Source organism: Castor canadensis, chromosome 2 (assembly GCF_047511655.1).
Source record: "Castor canadensis chromosome 2, mCasCan1.hap1v2, whole genome shotgun sequence".
Lineage (NCBI taxonomy): Eukaryota > Metazoa > Chordata > Mammalia > Rodentia > Castoridae > Castor > Castor canadensis.
Genome location: NC_133387.1, coordinates 182,731,456 through 182,756,607, shown reverse-complemented (window position 1 = coordinate 182,756,607; position 25,152 = coordinate 182,731,456). Strand labels below are relative to the sequence as shown.

The window sequence follows — 25,152 nt, the reverse complement described above, 5'->3', positions numbered from 1 at the left end:
TAACACGCTGAATAGGGAAGGCAAAAATGATTGTTACCGGAGTTACAATCGGGGTCGTGTAGGAGAACAATGTTTTTCTGTAAGAAATTAATGTAATTTTTAGCACAACTTGAAATTTCAACTTGTAGTCAGACTTTCAGAAGCACAGATTTAAAAAAACTAATAACAGTATTTAAAGGACAGGGCCTCCCCCCCCCCCGTCCCCTCGCCTCCCCTCCCCCTCTCCTCTCTAGGTCTTACTTTATAATTATGGGCAATCCGCAGTTTTTTACCAACCTCAGTGAAACCCTGGAGAGTAGGGCGCGGGTGGCTCACGCCTGTCATCTGAGCTACTCAGGGGGCAGAGATCGGGAGGATGGAGGTTTGAAGCCAGCCCTGACAAATAGTTCTCGAGCCCCTATCTCGAAAAAACCCATCACAAAAAAGGGCTGGTGGGAGTGGCTCAAGGTGAAGGCCCTGAGTTCAAGCCCCAGTACTGAAAAAAAAAAAAAGCCCTGGAGAAAAAGAGATCCCTGATATAAGAGCGTTCATTACACGTGCTGGCCAGAACTTTTTTTGTGTGTGTGGTACTGGGGTTTGAACTCAGGGCCTATACACTTGCTAGGCAGGTGCTCTACCACTTTGAGCCATTCTGCCAGCTCAAAAAGTCAGAATATTTTATAGTGAAAAGTTGGAGTAAAGAAAATCGTTTGCAGAAAAAAAACTACAGATAAGAGGCTCATGCCTGTAATCCTTGCTACTTAGGAGGCAGAGATCAGCCTTTAAAAGCCAGCCTGGGCAAATAGTTCCTGAGACCCTATCTTGGAAAAAAAAAACATCACAAAACAGGGCTGGTGGAGTGGCTCAAGGTGTAAGCCCTGAGTTCAAGCCCCAGTACTGAAAAAAAAAAAAAAAATATATATATATATATATATATATATATATATGAGAACTCAAAATTTTGAAATAGGACGATCTACAAAGAAGTACTAGTTTACCTTCTAGATTGGTTGTAGCAGACATCAGATTGTGCCCTGCTAGGGATGGAACCCAGGGCCTCACATATGGTAGGCAAACTCTACCACTGAGCTGCATCCCCTGCTCTGTCTGGAAGTTTTGAGTCAAGGTTTCAACTTCTTTTCAAGAATGTGGAGCTATTTGTTGTTGTTTCAGCTGATTAACTTCTTTTATCTCTCCTCTCCTCCATCCTCCTGCCTTTGTAGTTAAATTTAGGACATCTCAGAAATTTTATCACATCAATCCCACAGAAGAATGGCTAAAGAATTACAAGTGTTCCAAAATTGGAACTTGGGAAGGCAGGAAGGGGAGATGAGCTAAAAAGGGACCAGAGGGTGGCTGAACACTAATTCAACTGGTGCCTAGGAGCAGAGGCCTAGTATGTAGCTCGCATTGTGCTCTCAGCTAGGTAGATGGGAGGACCAGAACAGTTTCTCCAAAAGCAAACTAGATTCCCCAGCATGGGGGAGAAGGGAGTAAGTAAACTGTAGCAAAGAATTCCCACTTTACCTAAGAAATGTGGGAAACCATTACCTGTTACCTTTTCTTTTTTATAATCCAGCTTTACAGTCTTTTGTGACTTTATTTTTTATTAGCATAAATTAAATGTACAAAGGGTTTTGTTTTGTTTTCCTTTTTTCTTTTAAACTATTTGGTTTTGTTTTGTTTTTTGTGGCACTGGGGTCTGAACTCAGTGCCTTACACTTGCTGTATGTAATGTACCTTGTTCAAATTCGCCCATTACTCTTTTTCCCTATCCTTCCTCCTACCCCCTTTCATGACTAATTTTCTCTCCCCCCATACAGATGCACAGATGACACGCAAAGGAGTTTCAGGTGTTCAGGGTTCTTGAGCCCGCTCTGAGAATGAAAGCTCAGGCAGACTCCACTCCAAAAGATTTTATTTGTAGAGAAGAGAAGAGAAAGACTGCATGGTGGGGATTGGGCTTTATAGCCTTTTTTTGTGTGTATTGCCTGAGGGCGGAGATGCCTTTCAGATGCAGATGGGCGGTTCCTGGGGAGAAGTGCAGTCTGTCCTTGAATAACCCCCCTTTTTTTGATAGTACTGGAGTTTGAACTCAGGGCCTCACCCTTGCTAAGCAGGTACTCTACCACTTGAGCCACTCTGCTAGACCTCTTTCATGTTGGGTATTTTGGAGATAGGGTCTCGAGAACTATTTGCCCTGGCTGGCTTTGAATTGGATCCTACTGATCTCTGCCTCCTGAGTAACTATTGTAACAGGCACAAGCCACTGGTGCCTGGCTTTCTCTCCTCTCTCTCCCTCTCTGCTTCCCTCCTCCTTGTTTGTTGAGACAATGTGACCCTGTGTAACCAAGGCTAGCCTCAAACTTTGCAGTCCTCCTGCCTGAGCCTCCCAAGTGCTGGGATTATATACATGCACCACCATGCATAAGTGACTTTAGTATTTTCCAAGACTCCAAGTCAGTTGTTTTGCAGAATGTCCCTCAATATAGATTTGTCTGATTTTTTTTTTGGTGGACTGGGGTTCGAACTCAGAGCTTCATGCTTGCAAAGCAGGTGCTCTACCACGTGAGCCACACCTCCAGTCCGTATTTGTCTGATTTTTTTTTTTCCAACTAGGATCAGGACAGACAATTTGGCAGAAATACTGTACAGATGATGATATTTTTAGTGAACTAGGAGGCATGTGGCAAGTTTGGTCCCTTTGGTTAAAATGATATGCACCTGATTTCTACATTGTAAAGCTACTTTTTCCTCTTTGTAATTAATAAGAAACCTATGGGACTATACTTTTTGATAGTACTGGGGCTTGAACTCAGGACCTTCACCTTGAGCCACTCCACCAGCCCTATTTTTGTGAAGGGTTTTTTGAGATAAGGTCTCATGGAACTGTTTGCCCAGGCTGGCTTGGAACCTCGATCCTCCTGATCTCTGCCTCCTGAGCAGGTAGGATTATAGGTGTGAGGCACTGGCACCTGGCTGGGGCTATGATATTGCATAAGTATCCTGTTCCAATGCTCTTTCAATGATTTTTTTTTTTTGGCAGTACCAGGGTTTGAACTTAGGTACTAGGGTTCCTCACAATTGCTAGGAAGATGCTCTACCACTTGAGAAGAAATGATAGATGTTAAAACCATCAGTGTAGCCAGGCACCACTAGCTCAAACCTGTAATCTTGGCTACTCGGGAGGTAGAGATCGGGAGAATTGTGGTTCAGGGACAGCCCAGGCAAAAAGTTCCCCATCTTTCAGAGCAAAATGGACTGGAGGTGTGGCTCAAGCAGTAGAGCACCTGTATTAATTGGTATTCTTCTGCAAAGAGCTTGTCCCTCTAGTAACAACAACAAAACAAACAAAAAAAGAGCTTGTCCTTCTTCCCTTCTCTTTTGAAAAAGGTTAGTATCTGTGGGTTCCTGGAGTTTTACTTAAATGTATTGCGCCTATCATTATCTGTTAGTGCTCAAACTGTCCCATGTTTGCCCACTAGGAGTGCCAGTTATGTTGACCTCTCTAGCGTTTTTCATTGTTAAAGTTCTACACTACCATTACATTTGGAACGGACCAGGTGCAGGTGGTGGCTCACACCTGTAATCCTAGCTACTTGAGAGGCAGAGATCAGTTGGAGGCCAGTCGGGGCAAATAGTTCTCAAGACTCCATCTGCAAAAAACCACCAGAGCAAAATAGACTGGAGGTGTGGTCCAAGCAGAAGAGTGCCTGCTTTGCAAGTGTGAGGAGGCCCTGAGTTCAAACTCCAGTCCCACCAAAAAAAAAAAAAAAAAAAAAAAACAAAAAACAAAGACTGAGAAGTTTTAAATAACAAGTGGAGATTGCTTTTTAATATTGTGTTTTTACTTTTTTCTGTATACATTTGTGTGTGTACATGTAGACAGATAAATGTGTCTATGTTAAAATATACATAGAAACTTTTCCAATTAGGTTGAAATTGTCCATGTAAAACTTGTCAGCCTCCCCACCAAGAAAAGACTGTCTCTTTTCCACTCTACCCAGTGGTGTGGTACAGAACACCCTATAAACTATAAAGCAATCAGTCACACCTTTTTTTTTTTTTTTTTGCAGTGCTGGTGTTTCAACTCAGGGCCCATGCCCTGAGCCACTCCACCAGCCCCTTCTTGTGAGGGTTTTTGGAGATAGGGTCTCAGGAACTATTTGCCCAGGCTGGCTTCAAACCAAAATCCTCCTGATCTCTGCCTCCTGAGTAGCTAGGATTACAGGCATGAACCACTGGCACCTGGCATTCTGCATCCTCTTTTGCTCTCTTTAAATCAAGCCAATTTTAATTATCTTTTCAAGGAACTTTTTTTTGGTTTCATTTATCTGTAATCTTAATTTCCCTCCTATTAATTTGTACTTTGCTTTTACTAGTTTTTTTTTTTTTTTCCTAGTTCTTTAAGGTGTGGATTTATGTCATTGAGATACTTTTTTTTTTTTTTTGGCAGCACTGGGGCTTGAACTCAGGGCCTCATGCTTGCTAGGCACGCACTCTACCACTTGAGCCGCTCTGCCAGCAAGATGCTTACATTTAAAAAAGAAGTATTTGCTGTTTTCCTCTGGACAGTTTTCACTGAATTCTGTAAGTTTTGTCATGGAGCGCATGTGTGTATGATTAAAAATATATATAATTTTAAGTAATTTATATTGATACTTATAAATTATATACATGTCTATATACTCCTGGGTTCAATCAATCCTCCTGCCTCAGCCTCCCCAGAAGCTTGGGTCTATTGATCTACAGGTGTGTGCACCACTGTGTCCAGCAAAAAAAAAAAAAAAAAAAATTGCATTTTTAGGTTCACAGCAAAATTGATTAGAGACCAGGAGGATCTCAGTTAGGAGCCAGCCAATGGATTCTATCTCGAAAATACCCAACACAGAAAAGGACTAGTGAAGTGGCTCAAGTGATAAGAGCGCCTGCCTAGCAATCATGAGGCCAAGTTCAAATCCTAGTACCAAAAATGGGAAAAAAAAAAAAAAAGTACAAAGATCTCCACAATTCTTGCCTGGCACTGGTGGGTCACACCTGTAATCCTAGCTACTCAGGAGGCATAGATCAGGAGAGTCACAGTTTGAAGCTGACCCAGGCAGTTCAGGAGACCCTGTCTCAGAAAAAAACCCAAAAAGGGCTGAAGTGGCCTAAAGGTATAGGCCCTGAGTTCAAACTCCAGTACCAAAGACAAAAAGGCCAGGTGCTAGTGGTTTATACCTATAATCCTAAACTACGTGGGAAGCTAAGATCAGGATTGTGGGTTCTAGGCTGGCTTGGTCGAAAAGTTCGTAAGACGCCACTTAAATCAATAAAAGCTGGGAGCAAAGTGGAGGGTGGCCCAAACAATGTATACATGTGAGTAAATGTAAAAATGATAAAAATAAAAAATAAAAGCTGGGCACAATGGCATATCCTTCCATTATAGGAAACATAAATGGGAAGATCATGGTGCAGGCCAGCTGGGCAAAAAGTGAGATCCCAATTCAAAAATAACCAGAACAAAAAGAGCCTGAGGCCCAAGTGGTAGAGCAGCCACCTAGCAAGCACAAAACCCTGAGTTCAACCCCAGTTCTGGGCGGGCATGGGGGGGGGGTGGAAAGAAGAAAAAAAACCCAAAAAACTTCCACTTTCAAAACTTGTGTCATTTGTCCAGTCTTCAGAGAGAAAACAAATCTTTATGGTCATTAAGAATATATTCAGCTGTTTAGACATGTGAATGCTTAGTGGCAAGAGGTACCCTCCTTTGGTAAAATACAGCTCAACTTCAATTGATGAATAACCCAAATCAACTGTGCTAAAATAGTGCCTCTCTCCCCCTAGAGGAGAAAAGCAAGGATAAGGGGTCAGAATGAATTTCAGATCCAAGCTGAAGTATTCAACAGATTCCTTGGACCAATTACTGAACCTCTATGAACTGTTAATTTCTTTTTTGTAAACTGGTGTTACCTTTAAAACTGGAGGTGGCCTGTAGTCCCAGTCCCAGCTACTCAGAAGGCTGAGGTAGAAGGCTGCTTTGAGCCCAGGAGTTGGAAACCAGACTGGGCAATACAGACCCCACCTCAAAAAAAAAAAAAAAAAAAAAAAGTACAAATAAAACCAATTATTTTGTGTCCATAAAAAAATTACATCTACAAATTTCAACTAAGTTCAAAATGTTAATCTTTTGGTGGTAGTATTAAAGGCAATTTTATTCTATAAATTTCTTTCAAATACTAAACATGTATCACTTAAGCCCCAAGAAATACATTTTTAAAAAAACTGAAGCACAAAACTGTAGAAAAGAATATTTTATTGAAACAGTTTCTCAATTAACATGGAGCAAAGTATAATTTGATTCAAACCTGTCCAACCAGCCTCAGCTGCTGATGAAAGAACTCAAACATACAGAAGGGGCTGGGACCTTTAGGTCCCTCTCTGCCAATGTGGCAAAACAAAAAGGAGGGGGAAATGAGAAAGAAAAAAAAGACAAAATGACTGACACAACCAGGTTTTCCTTTGTCCTGGAGAGGGGACAGCAGCCCTAGCTCCTGCCACAGACACAATACTGGAGGACAGGTCCCTAGGCATCAGCAGAGTCAGTGAGGGGCTCCCTATCCTAGCAGAGCAATGTACACAAGGAAGGCCATCCCTGACCCTCTTCCCTTACTCACAAAGCCTGCCTCAGAGGTGGCGGCATTTTTACATTCACACCATGGTCTCTCATCCCCCAGGGTCTTGGGATAGGGGCTCACAGTAGAAAGCACATTTTGGTCAGTCCAGGGCGGGGAGGGGATAAGGGAAAGGCTTTATTTGGGAAGGGAAGAACAGCAGGTCAGGGAGCAGATAGTCTCAGGAACCTGGGGTACCCAGCTACTGGGAAGATAAGGGTTTTGAGTGCCTGCAGGATACTGGCATCCTTACTAACTGCATTACATGGCTTTCCTGGCCCCAACAGCCCACATGTGGGTGCTCCAGGACTTTTACACACCTCACTCTGCAGAGGGCAATGTGAATTCCCTTCTTATTTTCTCCCTGTTTGTTCTGGCCACTAGGGGTCGCATGGGCCAGTGGGAACACTAGATTTACTAGAGCCAATGCAGATAGAAAGCTTTGGGTATGAGGCAGAGAATTGCCCACCAGCACCAGGAAGCCAAAGAACCCAGTGAAAAGAAGAGGCAGGTGTTAGGAAACAGAAGGCCTTGGAAGGAAAAGAGAGCAGAGAGAGGCACTCAGAGACCAAAGCTGGTGACCGAGGCTCTGTAGACACTGGCCAGAATGGGATATTGATTTTGTGGTAGAAGAGGAAAGGAGGATGCCCAGAGAAGATGGGACACTCTCCAGTGTCCCAGGGACATCCTTCCCCAGTACCAGTCTCCCTCAACCACTGGCAGTCATTCTCTCACCTACCCACAGAAAAGGATTAAGACAGAATAGTGATTTTTCCCAAATGCAGGGTTAGATGGGCAGGGAGCAAGAGGTGGGGCTGGGGAACAGAACAAGTTCAGGTTTTAACCACAGTACTACTCCAGAAAGAACTGGTGAACAGCCCCCCTCCTGCTCCAGGTGAGAGAAGGAATTTGAGACCCTGCAGGCAGGACCAACCCCTGCCCCCACCCCGATGTGTAATAAATAGAGGTGGTAGGAGAAGGGGCTGGAGGTGAGTGGGGACGAGTAGGGAGATGGGAGGTGAGGGTTATAGCTCATCATTCTTCAAAGGCTGCTTCTGTCCTGCTGGCTGTTCCTTCTGTTCCGATTCTGTTGGGAGGAGGGGAAAGCAAAGTGAGGACAGTGGTGAAACAGAAGTAAGCAGCCCCAATTCTTTTCAGATATTTTCCCTCAATCCTACCAGCACACCTGGATCCACCCTCACCTGCTTCAGGACCTCCTAACTCCAGAGGTTCAGTGTCTATTGGCTCAGAGCCTGTGTTTTAGAAGGAATAAGTAAGTTAGTCTCTGAAGAAAGGAAGGAAAAGCTAATAGAGGACTTGCAAACTATTTCTATAAAGAGCTAGCTAGTAAATATTTTAGGATGTGTGGGCCACATTTGGTCTCTTTGCTTTTTTTTTTTAAATGACACTTTAAGAAAGTAAAGGATAGGCAGGGAGTCAGTGGCTCACGCCTGTAATCCTAGCTACTCAGGAGGCAGAGATCAGGAGGATCACAGTTCAAAGCCAGCGCGGGCATATATTCTCAAGATCCTATCTCGAAACAAACCCGTCACCAAAAAGGGCTGGTAAGAGTGAGTAGCTCATGGTGTAGGCCCTGAGTTCACACCCCAGTAAACCCACCTCCCACCCCCCAAAAAAAGGACCCTATCTCAACCAACTAACATCTGGGCATGTTGGTATACGTCTGTCATCCCAGCTACACAGGAGACTTAAATAGGAAGATTGTGGTTCAGGCCAGCAAGGCATAAAAGTGAGACCCTATATAAAAAATAACTACAGCAAAAGGGCTAGTAGTTTAAGTAGCAGAGTGCCTGTCTAAGCAAGCACAAGGTCCTAAGTTCAAACCCCACTACTGCCAAACCTTCCCCTCCCTTCCTACCCCCCTTAAAAAAAATAAAATAAAGGGCTGGGGAAGTAGCTCAATGGTAGAATGCTTGGCTAACATATGCAATGTCCTGAATTAAATATACCCCCCCACACACACAAAACAAACAAGTAAAGGCCATCCACCGTTCATGAGCCATTCAGAAACATGCCTACGCCTGCCAATTTGCCTACCCCAGGCTAATGAAATGTCCTGTTCCCAACCATGGTTTCCCTAACTCACCAGTCTCTACTTTCTCAGGTTCTGAAATGGGCTGTGCCTCTTCAGTCTGGCCTGGAGGGAAAGCAGAAGATAGATGCAGCCTCAGGAGGAAATGGAGGCCTTCTCCCTGTTCCTTGGAATCTGAAGCCCAGCACCTACCCTCACCTGCTGGTGGGATGATCTTCTCCCCCTGGTCAGTGGCACTGGCATTGAGGGGAGGCTCTGTCCGGGTGCCATTCTTATCCTTGGGACGGGCCCGGGGTTTGGCAAACTTGGCCTTATTGAGCAGATACTGCACCTCCCGGTCCAGGGACATCATCTTGGCCTCAATGTCTTTTGAGAGCAACACAGGCTTCTCTGTGGCAGGAAGCTTGGCCTGCTCAGCCACAGTTGCATTCTTCCAGGCCTGTGGGTGACACCGGGTCAGGCTCAGAGACAACCATATAGAGAAGAAATGTCTGCCTAAGGGGAAACCGCACCCCTAATCAGCCTCAGGCTACTCCTACGGATTGCAAACCATCCTGCCACCCTTGGCACTGCCTTCATTTAGACAGTAACATGCCCAGTTACATTCACACAGTATTACCCAGGTCTCATTGATAACTTTCTCTAACGTTGTCATCTCCACCTCAGTGAAGATCTGGTCCATCTCTGGGATGAGCCGGGCACCCCTGGAAGAGAAAGAGACAATCAGCCCAGTGACACAGGGGCCCTGATTGTAGGGAATGGGAAGTTAACAAGCATGAGAGTCGTGACCTTGGCAGGCCTGGATAGAGAAAAGGCACAGAGGCCACTCACTTAAGGAATATGCTTGAGTGGTTGAGGAGATTGTCTAGGGCAGACAGCCGTTCAGGCCATTTCTTGCGTTCTTCCACCCGAAAAAACAGCCCTTGGCACAGCTTCCTCAGCTCAGCCAACTTCTCCTTCAACATCTGATGGACATGGGGGTGGGCAGAGGGGTTGAAGGGATGACAAGAGAGCCCTGGAGTTTGGAGTCAGTCCAGCTTCAGCATCCTTTTTTTTAGTGGTACTGGGGTTTGAACTCAGAGCAGTGTGCTTGCTAGGCAGGCGCTCTACCACATTAGCTACACCCAGCCCTCCAGCATCCCTCCTTATGGTCTCACACCCTAGCTCTTCTTTGATCCTGGGAGAGGAAGGTAAAAGATCCTATCACCCCATTATATCCTGGGAGGTCTCTTACCACAGTGGTGGCCTCAAAACCCTCATCCTCCAGCCAGGTGGCCACAGTGCTGAGTTTCTGAGAGATCTCCTCACGTTGTTCCTCAGTGGACACTTCCTGGTACTCAAGCTGGTACAGTTTGTCCTAGGAAGGGACACAAATGCATACATGCAGTAAGCCCAAAGGCAAGGCTCAGAGCAAGACAGCCATAAATCAAGTCCAGAGGACAGGGAGTACTGCCCCCAGCTGACAACCTGGGTCTCAAAGATGAAAGCTTCTAAGCTGTTAGCAGCTTTCTCCCGTTCCTGCTTCTCTAGGTCTCGGAAAGTTAAGTCCTCAAGTCTGTAGTAAGGAAAAGCAGGGATGAGACAGAGGGTGGGTTGGAACTTAGACCCTCCCAGGCGCACTACTCCACACCCTGCCTGTTTTTCACAGTACACATAACTACTTACTTCTGCACTGAACGAGCCAGCTCATCCTCTGGCAAGTCAGGTAGGTCCAGAACAACTAGTTCTACCCCGATCTCCTCTACCATTCTCTGCTTCCGGGCAGGCTTCTGCTTCTTTTCTTCTTCGGGGGTTGGAGGAGCACCCTCAAGCCCTGCTTCCCCCTTCTCATTAGGCTTCTGGGTGTGAAGAGTTGAGGATGTCGGGAAAAGCCTTTGCTTTCTCTTTCTCCATAGGGCAAGAACAAAGCAGGCTCCCTCCACTCTCTTAGCCCCTGCCTTCAGTGTCCATGCTCTGCCCACAGCTCACCTGGTCCTCGGGCTTGTCCCTACTTTCTTTTTCAGTGGGCTTTTCTCCCTCAGGGGCTGTATCCCCCTTAGGCTCAAAGGGTGGAGGCTGAGAGGTATCTTCCACTGGGGACTCAGCTTCCTCCTTAAGCTCTGCCTGCTCCCCAGGTTCATCCTTGCTTCCCTCAGCAGGGCTCTCCTCTTCCTCCTAGAAGACAATTTCAGGCACTTCCAGACAATGCCACCAAAAATGTGTATCAACCAGGTTGGCCTGGTCACACCAGCTGCTATAATTAGAGGGGATCACCATTCATGGGGCACACAGATGACAGTTGTAGGGAAATGGTCAGGGTAGGTCTAGGTGGACAGACGAGAGCATCTGGAGAAAAGGGAAATGGGCTGAGGGCTCTGGTACAGAGGAGCATGAGGAAGGAGTGGTTAACCTGGTGAGGGCTGAAAGGGAGCATGGGGCTATCGAATCCCAGGCAGTCTGGGTAGCTGCAGCTACCTTCCCTCCATGCTCCCAAGCGTACCTGGATGACATCAGTACCATTCTCTTTGGCATCTGGTGTGGTACCACCTCCAAACAGGCTGGAAATGGTGTTGCCAAGTTCTAAGGGGAAGAAAGCCCAGACACTCAAAGAGGGACCAAGCAGTGACTCCACCTCCTGACCCAAGGGCAATGAATGCCCTTTCTGCCTCCTCAAATTCTGCACATGTATATTCTCTCCCATCACACACACATGCACACACACAGGTGCACATGTTCATCTTACTGGTCAGAGTAGATTCCTCCTCTGGGCTATCCTCCACCAGGGTCTCAAATACAGACTCGACCTGAAAATAGGTTCAAAATTAAAAACTACATACACTAAACCACAATTTCTACAAATACCTTGCTCATGCACGTTACATGACCTGCAGCTGTGCTGGCCTACTCTCTCGCCTGCCTTTTCTAAGGACTGCTTGGTTGGTCACCTACCCTCTTTGACTAGGAGCCAACCCTCTGAGAACAGAATCATATTCTCTTCTCCTCTCAGATTCTTCCATGTCTCCATTCAGTAATATAATGGTTCACCATTTCCCAAATGTGTGCAAGACATTAACCCAGAACTATTCTTTAAAAACGGGTTTTTCGGCCAAGCATCAATGGCTCACACCTGTAACCCTATCTACTTGGGAGGCTGAGAACAGGAGGATTAAGGTTCGAGGCCAGCCCAGGCAAATAGCTCACAAGACCCTATTTCCAAAATAACCAGAGCAAAATGGACTGGAGCTGTGGCTTAAGCAGTAGAGTTCCTGCTTTACAAGCATGAAGTCCTGAGTTCCAAACCCCAGTTCCACAGGAAAAAAAGAAAGGGGAGGGGGTTTCCTCAGCTGAACATGGTGATGCATGTCCAGCACTCACAATAAAGTATGAGGCCAACCTGACTTCACAGAAAGACTGCCTCAAAAAAAAAGGGAGGAGGAGTAAGGTCAACCATTCTACTATGCTATAGCTCCCTCTAAGAAGTTACAATGCCATAAGACCACCCACACCAGATCCCTGGTTAACTCTGTTTAGAGCCTAGACTGATCCTATTCTAAAACCCTTTGAGCTTATCCTGTGGAACCTGCTTTGGGAAAGAGTGACAGGGCCCAAACCCCTGCCCTGTACACAGGGTCTCCTTTTACTCTCACCCTATCTAGACTGAGCACGCCACTCTCATCCAGGTTGAAGTGTGCCTTGATGCCCTTGGACTCGTAGTCAGGATACTTCTTAAAGCTCTCACCCACACCTTTTAGCTTCACTGTGGTCAGATTCTGGGTGCCAAATACCCTGGATAGGAGAAAAAGAGGAGGTTGAGGAGACACCCAGCCCACCTACAACTCCAAATTACACACACAGCCTCCCAGTATGAGATGTCAGGGGCTGGGTCCTACCTAAGGACACACTCAGAAGATAAAGAATTCCCCAAATAGGCTAATTACAACCTAAAGCTAACCCTATGGTCTACTTCCCACATCTCCTCCCCCAAATCATCAGGTCATCTGGTAACCACACCTCCCCCTCCCTGGAGCTCCCATCTTGTCCCCCCGCCCCTCACCGAAGATCCTCAGGCCCCAGGAAGCCCAGGTCACCGTAGTTGATGTGGAAGTTGAAATCATGGCTGTAGCGGTTAAAGGTGATAACTTTGCGTTGAGGATAAGGCCCCATGCGGGAGAAGAGCACACGTTTATTGTGCTTCAGGCTGCGTATCCCAGGCTCCTCCTCCACCTCCCTTGTGAACTCCACCTACACAGTAGGCAGAGAAAAGGCACACTGGAAAACTGCAGCAGATTCTGGTGTAAGTGTGGATTTTGTTATTTCTGTTTTTGGCTTTTTTTTTTTTTTTTTTGGTGGCACTGGGGTTTGAACTCAGGATCCCACACTTGCTAGGCAGGCGCTACCATGTGAGCCACTTTGCCAGCATGGTTCTGATGTAGGGATGGCACAAGACAAAGGGACAGGGCAGAAACTTCTCCCCCTTGGAGAAGTAAAGAGTCTGTTGTATGGTCAGAGAAGCTTACTCACCAGGATGGGGTAGACCACCGCATCTCGGACGACAAATGGTTTCACCTTGAAGGCTTTGCTGAGTGCAGCTGCCTGGTACACAGCCCCCATGGCGGCTGCTTCATCTGCATTGATGTTCTTCCCTAGCTCCTCCCTATGAGAGTCCCAAGCTTCAGAACCATCCACCTGGGAGCATCCAGCCTAGACTCCTTCCTCTCAGCCCCCCAGTTGCCCACTACCCAAGACAGACTAGGTGTCAAGGCCATTCCCCACACTCACTTGTTCACAGCTTTCAGCAGTACCTCCTGAACTTTGGGGACCCGAGTAGCTCCACCCACCAGGATCACCTGCTCAATCTCATCCTGCAGGAGGAGAAAAAGGTGAGGGGAGGTTCAAGCAGTTCATGGCTTTCCTCAACAATGACCTTTTCCCCTTCTCTCTGCAACTAGTGTCCTGCCCCATTCCCTCCCAGCACCCATGCCTCCCCAATTCACTTACCAAACTCATCTCAGCACTCTGGAGGGCCTGCTGGACAGGCCCAGGCACCCGCTCAAACAAATCTGCACACAGCTCCTCAAACTCCACCCGAGTCACTTTTGCCTTAAAGTCCACATCATCCATCAGGCCCTCAATCTGGGAGAGGAGGAGGATGGTCAGAGGGTTCTTGCCCAGGTCATGCTATCTGGGTGGACAGGACAGAATCCAAGGGAACAGGAGGGCAGGGCCCTCCAACCCTCTGGGGAGGGCAAGCTTGCTCTCCACCAGACCCATGTGGTCACCTGGGCCATGTGGTCAGCATTGGCACTCAAGACGGTTTTGAGTCGGTTGGCCTCCCGTAGCAGCTTGGCCATGGCACGAGGGTTTTCCCGTACATCTTTGGCTTTCTGGCCCTTTCGTTGCTCATTGAAGAGTCTGGCCAGATGCTCCCGAAGCCGAAGCTCCATCTCTAGGCCCCCGAGGGTGCGATCAAACCTGTCAGGAATTGGAATGGGCAAAGTGTGAGGACAAAGAAGGCTGACTCTCATCCCCACATGGCACCCTGCCCTTGTTTCAGGGGCCCTATTCACCTCCAGTGCCCCAACTCTCCACAGCACACCTGACACCTCAGTGGCAGTTCACTTACCCACCCATTCAGTATTTACTAAGCACCAACTGTCTCTTGAGAATGCAGAGGCAGTTGGCAGGAGTATTTGGGGGAGAGACAGCATCCCTGTTGTCAGGATTTCATAAACCAGATGAATAACCTCGTAAATGTGAAATCATAACCACCCCAGACAAGGTTAGTGAGACACAAACTGGGAGGGCTGTGCTACTCAGGGATGTCTGGAAAAGTGTCCCTGAAGAGTGACTCTAGAATTGAAACCTCAAGGAAGACCTGGAGTTGACTAGGTAAAGAGAAAAAAAGAACATTCTAGACAGAGAGAACAGTATCTGTAAAGGTAGGAGAGCATGGCAAGCTCCAATGGATGGTAAGTATGCTAGGGCTCAAAGAGCAAGACGTCTCAGAGATAACTATAGAAGGTGTCACTCTGACAAACACAGGGAAAGTTTTAAGGAAACAGATTACAGGGCTGAAGTGTGGCTTAAGTGGTAGAGCGCCTCCCTACAAATGAGGTATAGTCAGACTAGACTAGTATTTTATTCATTCATTCATTCATTTATTTATGCAGTTCCAGGGATGGAACCCAGGACCTCAAGTACTCTAGGCAAGTGTTCTACTACCCAGCTCCAGCTCCAGCCCCTACATGACCATTTTATTTTATTTGGTGACACTGGGGATTGAACTCAGGGCTTTGTATTTGCAAAGCAAATGCTCTACCACTTGAGCCACACCTCCAGTCCATTTTTCTCTGGTTATTTTGGAGATGGGATCTTGCAAACTGTTTGCCTGGGCTGGCCTCAAACTGAGATCCTCCCGATCTAAGCATACCAAGTAGCTAGGAAGGCTGATGGAATGGCTTAAGTGGTAAAAGCACCTGCCTAGAATGTATCCCGATTTTAAATTCCAATGCCACAAAAAAAAAAAAAAAAAAAAAAAAAACCTCAAAAAACAAGGATTACAGGTGTGAGCCACCAGCACCTGGTTAGATTGACATTTTAAGAGAACCTCCCCCCTTGGCTGCAATATGGAGAAAGAACGGAAAAGGAAATCACTGGAGAAAAGCAGATTAAGACACGGTAGTTTGGTCTAGGGTGGTAGTAGTAAAGATAAACAGAAAAAGATAGATTCAGGAAAGCCAGCTACTTGGGAGGCTGAGATCGGGAGGATTAAGGTTTGAGACCAATCCGGGCAAATAGTTCACAAGACCGTTCTCCAAAATAACCAAAGCAAAACGGACTAGAGGTGTGGCGCAAGCAGGCAGAACTCCTGCTTTGTAAGTGTGAATTCCTAAACTCAAACCCCAGTTCCAACAACAACAAAAAGGTGGCTCAAGACTATTATCCTAGCTACTTGGGAGGTTGAGACTGGATCGCAGTTTGAGGCCAGTCCAAACAGCTCATGAGACCTCTATCTTCTACTTCTAAATAACCAGGGCTAAATGGGCTGGAGGTGTGGCTCAAGTGGTAAAGTGCCTGCTTTGCAAGCATGAAGCCGAGTTCAAACTCAAGTCCCACCAAAAGGTTAAAAAAGTAAGGACAATGATAAATAAGCTGGATGTGACAGGAAAGCAAGAAAGTGCCTGAGCCAGGTGCTGGTGGCTCCTGCCTATAATCCTAGCTACTCAGGAAACAGAGATCAGGAGGATTGCCCAGAAGCCAGCCTGGGCAAACAGTCTGCGAGACCCTATCTTGAAAAACCCTTCACAAAAATAGGGCTGGTGGAGTCACTCAAGGTGAAGGCCCTCAGTTCAAGCCCCAGTGCTTCAAAAAAAAAAAAAAAAAAAAAAAAAATACTTGAGCTGTGTGCTGTGGCTCATTCCTGTAATCAGGAGACAGGGATCAGGAGGACTGTGGTTGAAAGCCAGCCATGGGCAAACAGTTTGTGAGACCCTATTTCCAAAAAACCCCTCACAAAAAAAGGACTGGTGGAGTGGCTCAAGGTGTAAGCCCTGAGTTCAAACCCCAGTACCACAAAAAAAAAAAAAGGTACTTGAATTTGATATTCTATCTGGCCTGTAGTTTCAAGGGTTTCCTAAGAATATGTTCAGGAAGTTCCCTGCCTTTAAGTCTCCCCAAACTTTCCTCCCTTTCTCTCCTGCTTCCTCTTCCTCTTTGGAAGTGACCCCCATGGTGACTGATGCTTTACCCAGGAGACCATTCTTGATGAGAGCAGGGAAGAGGTAGCTGCCCCTCCAGGGAAGAAGCCCCTAACCTGAAGGTCTTAATAAGAAGCCCTCCTCCTGGCCCCCACTTACCCCACCCCCCGGATCTGCAGCTGTGGTTGCATCCCGGCCTCCTTAGTCTTCACCGTCTGGTAGGTCACGATGGTGCACACTGTGCTGCCTGAGCCCATGTCATAGAACATGACATTCTGTGGAGACACCAAGAGCATTGTCATAGGAGCCTTACCAAATCCTAGGGTGTCTGCTTGTCTACCTGCCTGCATTCAAGGGGCCAACGACTCTCAACATGAAGCCGAGTAGCTTCAACAGGGGCCACAAGAAGGTTGCTGCCCAACTTTGCCAAGGGTCAGCCATGCAAACAAGATGCAAAATGGACCAGGTGGCCTCCATCCTCAGACTCAGAATGCAGATCCAGTCAGAAGGCTTTCCTGACTCACCTGTGCAGTGCTGTTGATATCTTTCCGGCGGAAGACACCATAGCTGAGAGCAGTGGCAGTGTTGTCATTGATGAGCTGCAGCACTTTGAGGCCAGCCATTCGAGCAGCCTGCAGCACAGCTCGGCGCTCAGCCTGGTTGAAGAAGGCTGGTACAGTGATCACTGCATCTTTGATGGGTTGCTCTAACAGAGGATGACAGAACAGGGTGCCTTCAGCTCCAAGCCTTCGATCAGCATTTCTACCCTGAACACTGACACTCTGACCCAGAAAATTGTTGCTGGGAGCTGTCCTGGGTACAGTAGGAGATGCCAGAAGCATATCCCCAGATGTGCAACCAAATATGTCTTCAAACATTGCCTGAGAGGCAAAACTTCCCCCATATGAGAATCACTGCTTTAGATCCCAGGGAGCCTGTGTACCACTCACTCCACCTTGACAGTCACCTGCAAAATCTTCAGCCAGGGAACGGGAGTAGTTGAGAACCATACCCAGCACCTCCTCAGGTGAGAACTGCAGCTGCCTGAGGGGAGGGGGAGAAGTTGACATAAGGAAAGCCAAGCATTAAGGCAGGAAAGGCATGAACACATGCCAACGAGGAGCCCAAGGAAGCTGAGCCTGCCTTCCCCAACACAACACTCACGGGCTTATATGGAAGCGCACAGTCTGCCTCTGTGGGTCAACATTTAGCTCATGCTCTGGGAAACGGGCCCGGTAAAGGGCCACATGAGGGTTATCTGCCTGCTTTCCTAGGAGGTACTGGAAGTAACGCATTGTAGCCTTTGGGCTCTTGATGGCCTAAGGAAAGTGAAGAACAAGCAAGGTGTTAGGCCCAAGCCCAGAGATGGATAAGGGAGCAGACTCTGGGTCTGGCAAAGAGGGCTGCTAACTCACCATGCCTGCTGCACTGTCTCCAAAGAACCTTTCATTTTCTTTCAGGGTCACAGTCACTGGGGTTTTCCTCCGAGATTCCCTGAGGACAAGAGAAATTTACTCAGGTGCCTGCAGCAGGGTGTAAACCGAAGAGCTTTGATACTCCACAATCATTCAGATGCCAAAGTCTACTGTGGGCACTACCAAGTACACACTCCCTTGCTGCCAACCCGTGATGCAAGGACCACCCTCACTTGTTCAAGACAATCTCCATGGGCACTCCAGGTTTGACGATGGCCACCTTCATAGATTCACTGCCCAGGTCCACAGACATCACAGCCAGTGTGTCTACAAGGAAAATAGCTTTGTTAATTAGACCCCCCCCTTTTCCTAACTTCTTGCAGGCTTCTAATTAAAGCGTAATATATACATGCTTATATAAATGTATGTGTATATATATATATATATATATATATATATACACACATATATATATATATACACATACATATATATATATATATATATATATTTTTTTTTTTTAACGTGGAGAAAGATGTCAAAAAACAAAGAAAGAAACGTAGGTCCAACAACCCTACAGACTTCTGCCCAGGAACCTCTTGTGTCCTACCCACCACTCATTTATTTTTCTTTTGATCCTTCCGCCGGGTACATACCACTCAGTGCCAGCAGATCTGCCAAGAGGACTGCCACCAAGGCCCAACACGGTAGTCTCCTTGGCCTCTGCCTTCTCCCTGTAGCTGCCATTGTGCCCCTGGAGGAAAAGGAAAATACACTTGTAACTGGATGCCTAGAGTGACGGACACAGAACCACATCCCAAAACTGAGAAAACTGTAAGATTCATATCCACTGCGTTCTTGCTCAGTCCAGAGCAGCCTACATCCCATCCTGGCCTGTCCACTCCCTCCTGATGAGTTCCAACCACCCTAAACATCCCCTTAAGTGTCCACAGAAGGCCCAAACAAAAGAGCGTGGCTCATTAGCCCCACCGCATCTCTAAACAGAAAGTAACAGGACAAAAGGAAGGAGACCAGAGCCTTCCACCCACTGCACAGGCTCGTATCTGACACACCGCAGTACTGTATCACTGTCAGGCACCTGGAAGAGGACCAGGAACCCTCGAAACAGCCTCAACTACTTCCTCACACCTGGAGTTCCCCTGGTGACCAGGAAAGCCAGGATGGGCCTGGACAGGACCTGCGAGGTGATGACGTTCGGAGAGCTGGGATGGAAGAAGAGCCCGTCTCCTCCGCATCCCTGCAGGTTGTCCCTTCCACTCCCCTTCTTCATCCCACTCTCGGGCCCCACTGCCCACGCAGACGCTGTGCCGGAAGCAGTAACGTTACTCGCCGGGCGGGTATCAAATACCTGGTATTCACCTAAGTCTCACCTGACCCAGGCTGCAGCTCCCGCTCCCGGAAACGGATGCCGGCCAATCCCTAGCGCGTACGGGAGGCCCAGGGTCGGCGCTGCGGGGCCCAACGCACCGGCGTCCGTGCGGCCCTCACTCCCGCTACCGACCCGCCCCCAGAGCGAACACGCTGCTTCCCCTAGGACCCGCGACCCGGTGGTCTCTCCGTCCCTACCCCCGCCACCTCTGGCCTCTGCTGCTGTGGCCTCCGTTTTGGGACAAACGCGGAGCGGACGTACCCACGCCGCCGTCAGCGCTCCCCGGCCCGCGCCCTTCACAACTCCCCTCCGTTTGCAAACTGTTACATTAGCCACCAACCTCTCTGCGGCGTCTCGCGCACCAGCCGGCCCCGGACGCGGCGCGCGCTCATTGGCGCCTCCACCGCCCGGCCCTGCGCCGAGCGCCCGGCTCCGCCCCCGCCGTCCGGCGCGCGCTCCCATTGGGCCACGTCCTAGGCCCGCCCCGACCCCGGTCCTGCCCCCAAGGAGTCCGCAGGACCAGTCCACCAGCTGGGGCAAAACCGCTGGCGCGGGCCGGGTATTGGGCCACGTCACCGGCCGGTGCATTCTGCTCCCTCCTCCCGCGGCGCATCCGCGGGACTTCTTCCAGGCTCAGCGCTGGACGCATCGCAGCGGAGGGCCTGGAGAGACCCACACCTGGGACAAGACGGGCGCACGGTCAGTCCACCACTCAGGCCCCTTCATCCGGTCACCTGGGACACCCCCCAGCCGAGGAATGGGAATGGCCGGTATCCCCTCCGCAGGCACGCGGAAGAAGCTCTTGCGGGCCGGTTGGTACCGAACTGCCCTAGGCTTTGGCTAGACATCAGAGAATTGGCTGCTCTTTGGGGCTTAGTCAACCCAACATGCCTCTGGCTCATTTTAAGCCACAAAAGTGATGTTTGCTGATGGATCGGAGATAAGCAATGTGTTATTTGGCAGAAATTGGCCTGGACACTGAACCCCATCTGCATGAGAAAAGACTATTCCAAACTGGAAAGAGCCACACACCAAAGACACGAGGCTTTCATTGGTTGAGCGGGTGTCAGACCCCTTCTGTGTATTTCTGTTCCATTAGATCTTGCACCCTTTCCTTTCTCATGAAGTGCTTCCATGGTAGAATTAAGACACCTCCCCCCTCTCTGCCTGTTGGTCACTCCTCACTCCTGCCCCTGGAGAGCGCACTTCTACGTGACGATGGAAATCAGTGGCCTGTTTCTCTCCCCCGAAATCTACACCTGACATCCACTCACAGAAGGAGCTCTAGAAGGCCCTGCCGTCAAGGTCAGGACTTTGTCAAGCCTGAGCTTGTAGGAACTGTCATCTGTTCCTTTCGCTACACTTTTTCTTTTTTTAATAACTCTTAATTTAATAGAGTAGTGGAAGTGAAACCTACCGGCAGGACCACGGAGAGGTCTACTGTGCTTCCTTTCTGGAACAGCTCAGGGCTGGGGGTGTGGCTCTATAGAAGAGAAGCTTGCCTACCAAAAAAGGAACTGGTGGCTGGGAGCGTGGTTCAAGTAGTAGAGCGCCTGTCTAGCAAACGTGAGGCCCTGAGTTCCAAGCCCAGTACCACCAAAAAAAAAAAAGTATAATATAAACAACACACAAATGTAGTCTCGGAAAAAATTCTAAAGCTAAATCCCGACACTAACCACAACTTCCCATTCTCACCTCTGGAGGTACCTGATGTTGACAAGATGGTGTGTAATCTTCCAGGCCCTTTCTTCTGAATTTACACACATATACACACACACATAGTTTTTTTTTTTTTGGGGGGGGAACTAGGGTTTGAACTAACAGCTTGGCATTTGCAATGCAGGCACTTTACCATTTGAGCCACACTTCCAACCCATTTTTTTCTGGTTGTTTTGGAGATGGGGTCTTGTGAACTATTTGCCTGGGCTGGCCTTGAACTGCAGTCCTCCCAATCTCAGCCTCCCAGGTAGGATTACTGGGGTGGACCATCAGTGCTCAGTTTATCTTTTTGAAATAAAAATGTTACACCATTGTGTTGTTTGCAGTTTTTTTTTTTTTAATTAGTAAGTTATGGAGTATTTTCCATGTCAGGATGATTCACCTTACTGTTTTTGTGGCAGAACATTCCATAACATGGTTGTTTAGCTATAATGATGGACATAAAAGTTGTCAGTTCAGTTTTACAAAGAGATTTTCTGTCTCAATAGTTGACTCTATTTTTGGCCAACCTTCAGTAGATTCTTTCTGTCCATTTCAAACACAGTTAAAGTTTAACACTTACTAGGTCTTTGTAAAATGCAACCACTGAGCAAAGTGCTGGGAATCCAGCGATGGGTATGAGCTTGTCATTGTCTTCAGAGAAGTCACAATCTTGGGAAACAAATATGCTGATCATTTCCTGTTGGAGAGCCGGGCACTAGTGACTCGTATCTGTAATCCTAGCCAGTTGGGAGGGTGAGATTGGGAGGATTGAAGTTCGAGGCCAACTGGGGCAAATTGTTGGAGAGACCCTGTCCAGAGACAGGGATTAATGGAGTGGGTCAAGTAGTAGAGCACCTGTCCAGCAAGGCCCTGAGTTCAAACCCCAGTCCCACAGAAAAATAAAAACAAACCCTATTGGATGAATGCAGATTAGGATACTAAATCAGTCTCTCCTCTCCTAGTAGAGTTCCCACCCCTACAATGCCTTTGACGGGAGTTTTGCTGCTGTTACAGTTCATGCTGGATATCATTCCCCCGGGAGGTGCAGCAGGTGCAACTCCTCTGGGGAGTCACCTGTTTTGTTCTCTCACCAGAGAGGAGAATAGTATTTCACAAGAATGAGTTGAGGAACAATGAGAAATTTTTCATGTGAAACACCTGATTAATATTGATGTTGGCTGAGAAATTCACTGTTCTTATCCATAATAACTTGTGAATGCATCACTTCTCCAACACTATGCAGAATCCCAGGAAAAGAAGTTGCTGCCTTGCAGGACATGGGCTAAACTGACAGAAGATTAAAATGAGCTGGGCATGGTGGTGCATGCCTGTAATCCTAGCACTTGGGAGGCTGAGGCAGGAGGCTCAAGAGTTTGAGGCCAGTGTGGACTAGATAGTGGGAACTTGTTTAAAAAATTTTTTTAAAAACCAACTACTCAGGCAGAGGAGATTGGGAGGATGGTGATTTGGGGTCAGCTCAAGTGAAAAGTTAGATCCCCATCTCAGCAAAGAAGATGGGTATGGTGGTGGACCTGGACAAATAGTTTATGAGACTGTATCTTGAAAATACCCAACATAAAAAAGGACTGGCAAAGTGGCTCAAGTGGTAGAGAGCCTTCCTAGCAGGTGTGAGGTCCTGAGTTCAAACCCCAGTACTACAAAAAAAAAAAAAAAAAAAGCCAGATTGTGTGTTCAAGGCCAGCCTGGGCTATATAGCCAGACCCTGTTTTTCCCCCTTCCCAACTCCCCCCCCCCAAAAAAAGAAAAAACTGTAAGCCAAAAATAAACCTTTCCTCTCTTAAAAAAAAGAATCAAAGGCATAAGAATAAAAATTTACATTAATATTTCTGTCTATAGGAATTTCTCCTTGGTAGATGATAAGGAGTAAGTCTGCACAAAGACTATTGGTAAAGACATCAGTAGACACCTGGGCTGGGGAGTGTGCCTCAAGTGGTAGAGCATTAGCTTATCAAGTTGGAGGCCCTGAATGGTGTTTTACCACAGGCACCTTTGGTGTTTGATGCTAAGTTGTGCTGTCCCCCCCGCCCTTTATTCTTTTTTTTGCAGTACTGGACTTGAACTCAGGGCTTACACCTTGAGCCACTCCACCAGATTCTTTTTTGTATGTGTGAAGGGTTTTTTCAAGATAGGATCTCACGAACTTTTTGTCTGGCTTGACTTTGAACGGTGATCCTCCTGATCTCTGCTTCCTGAGTAGTTAGGATTACAGACATGTGCCACCGGCGCCCGATGGCCACTTTAATTTCAAACTAAAGGTCTGTTGTATTGCTTGTCTTTAATCCCTTCAGAACTGAAGTTCTCAGTGTGCAGAGCTGTAAGTGAATTTGTGTACATAGTCATTTTCCATTTATTTTACTGACTATACTGAAGTTCCCGAATTCAAACAGGTATATCTAAAAAGACAAACCCTAGTGTATGTTCTGACAAGTGTAACCTAGCTTCACACCCCAGAAAACTATCTAATTAGAGGTTAGGGGATGGAAAAACTCTCATTTTATTTCCAAAGAACTTTGATGTTTTTGGTCAGAGAGAGTCACTTTAAGCTTCTTGAGACTGTCTGTCATCAGGGATAATGATACCTTTTCTGTAGATAGATATTCCATGAAAAGCAAAAGCACTTTGTTAGGTATAATTTGCTACATGAAATTAGGAGCTGGTTATAATCAGGTTGGTTGTTTTTTTTTTTTTTCCAGTACTGAGGCATGAACTCAGGGCCTTCACTTCAAGCCACTCAGTACCAATCCTTTTTGTGATGGGTATTTTCAATATAGGAACTTTCGAACTATTTGCCCAGGCTGGCTTCAAACCTCAATCTTCCTGATCTCTGCCTCCCGGGTAGCTAGGATTACAGCCATGAACCACCAGCACCCAACACAATCAGGTTTTTGTTTGTTTGTTTTTATGTGTGTCCCCTAGGATAGTGGTCAAAGACATGTTCATTTATCTTTTGGACATTTGATACAATTCCAGGCATAGGGAGTGTTCAAAACATGTTTACCAAAAGGAGGAAAGGAGGTATTGCTCATCAATGAGACCCATAGGATTTTGATACTAAGTGTCACCCACTGTAATCCTAGCTACTCTGGAGGTAGAGGTCAGGAAGATCACATTCCAAGTCAACCAGGCAAATAGTTCTAGAGACCCAACACAAAAAAGGGCTGGTTTTGTGGTTCAAGTGGTAGAGTGCCTGCTTAGCAAGTGTGATGCCTTGAGTTCAAATTCCAGTACCACCAAAAATAAATGAGACTCAACAGGCACAGGTGGAGCCACATTCTGACATCAGAAGACCTCTGCCACAGGACAGCAGGGGGAGCACACAAGTCAACAATAAAGATGTCACCACACATCTCTTTGCTTCTGTGAATACTTTTTTTTTTTAAATGATGGGACCACAGGGCCTCCTGCTTGCTAGGCAAGTGCTCTACCACTTGAGCTACATCCAAGTCCATGATACTTGTTTTAACACATTCTTCAGTCTTAACTGACATGTTCACATACTGTCTAAAAAATGTTCTAAAGTAGTATGAAATCAGTTCAGTAGGTTAAGTGGGTTCAATTTGTTCTCCAGTTGTGGTTCTGCCCATGATCCAGTCAGTACCTGTGTGGCAAGGAGAAAAGAAAACTAAGCTCAATGTTAGGAAATCTTTGTGTTTGTTAGAGGCTAGTCGATTTCTGTCATTTCTCTCTTCAGACAAATGGATGTTATCTGCTCTTCAACCAGATAAGGAAAGGAAGGCCTAAGAGAGTCATCTGTGTTCATTCTTTCATCCAAACATGGATCATCTACCAGGCTGTTAGGCCTAATTCATGGTAAACAAGACACAGCCCCTGGTCTCTGGGTGCTCAAGTAAAATATTCTGAAATAAAAAGTTGTGTGGGGAAGGGGTGCACAAATAAACGTCACAAATACTTAGCACGTGGCCACTTTTTCATGTTCATACGGTCTTAAAATGCCCTTAGTACTCCTGTGCATAGTTCTTGGGGCACACAAACAATGAACCTACAGATGTCCATGAAGATAGGCCCATATCCATACAGAGCAAGGCTAGCCAGATTTGGGAGTGGAGAGTAGCCATGGAGTATCCTGAATACTTGCAACGTGTTACATCACTCAACTTTCCTCACTACCACTTCCAGTCTTTTGCCCTGTTCCTTTTCTTTCCCATACTGTGCCTCTATGGAAAGGGAGAGAAAGCACAGGGTATTGGGAATTCTGTCCCATCAGTGTTTCCCAGCCTCCTTAAGAAACATGTGTTGCGTGCCTAAG

General features: G+C 47.1%; 1 protein-coding gene across 7 annotated transcripts; it reads right to left on the bottom strand.

Annotated features, from left to right (window-relative positions):
* Positions 1-6,254: 6,254 nt before the first annotated feature.
* Positions 6,255-19,617, bottom strand: Hyou1 (hypoxia up-regulated 1). Of its 7 annotated transcripts, none has more exons than XM_074066581.1 (26): positions 19,504-19,617; positions 18,430-18,527; positions 18,007-18,100; positions 17,774-17,852; positions 17,523-17,677; positions 17,326-17,402; positions 16,883-17,064; positions 16,518-16,633; positions 13,941-14,133; positions 13,660-13,794; positions 13,441-13,523; positions 13,183-13,315; positions 12,716-12,903; positions 12,309-12,447; positions 11,405-11,465; positions 11,162-11,241; positions 10,651-10,836; positions 10,348-10,520; positions 10,150-10,237; positions 9,917-10,039; positions 9,514-9,647; positions 9,302-9,386; positions 8,875-9,121; positions 8,737-8,787; positions 7,832-7,882; positions 6,255-7,716 (listed from the first exon to the last, which is right to left on the bottom strand). In XM_074066581.1, exons 2-26 carry the CDS (start codon positions 18,518-18,520, stop codon positions 7,655-7,657), a joined length of 3,006 nt encoding a protein of 1,001 aa, XP_073922682.1. In that variant the 5' UTR covers positions 18,521-18,527; positions 19,504-19,617; the 3' UTR covers positions 6,255-7,654. The 7 variants fall into 7 exon arrangements, with proteins under 7 accessions (XP_073922682.1, XP_020030190.1, XP_020030189.1 ...); XM_020174601.2 differs by having other exon boundaries at positions 8,881-9,121; XM_020174600.2 differs by having other exon boundaries at positions 19,425-19,535.
* Between the last annotated feature and the right edge of the window lie 5,535 nt (positions 19,618-25,152).

What these genes read in the sequence shown, in the direction of transcription:
- Hyou1 (XM_074066582.1), bottom strand. Translation starts at nt 19,029, where the DNA reads ATGCGGAGGAGACGGGCTCTTCTTCCATCCCAGCTCTCCGAACGTCAT. An exon ending in ATGCTGACCACATGGCCCAG is followed by an intron (nt 13,795 to 13,940) that starts GTGACCACATGG and finishes CTCCTCTCCCAG; the next exon opens with ATTGAGGGCCTGATGGATGA. An exon ending in GGGACAAGCCCGAGGACCAG is followed by an intron (nt 10,521 to 10,650) that starts GTGAGCTGTGGG and finishes CTTCACACCCAG; the next exon opens with AAGCCTAATGAGAAGGGGGA.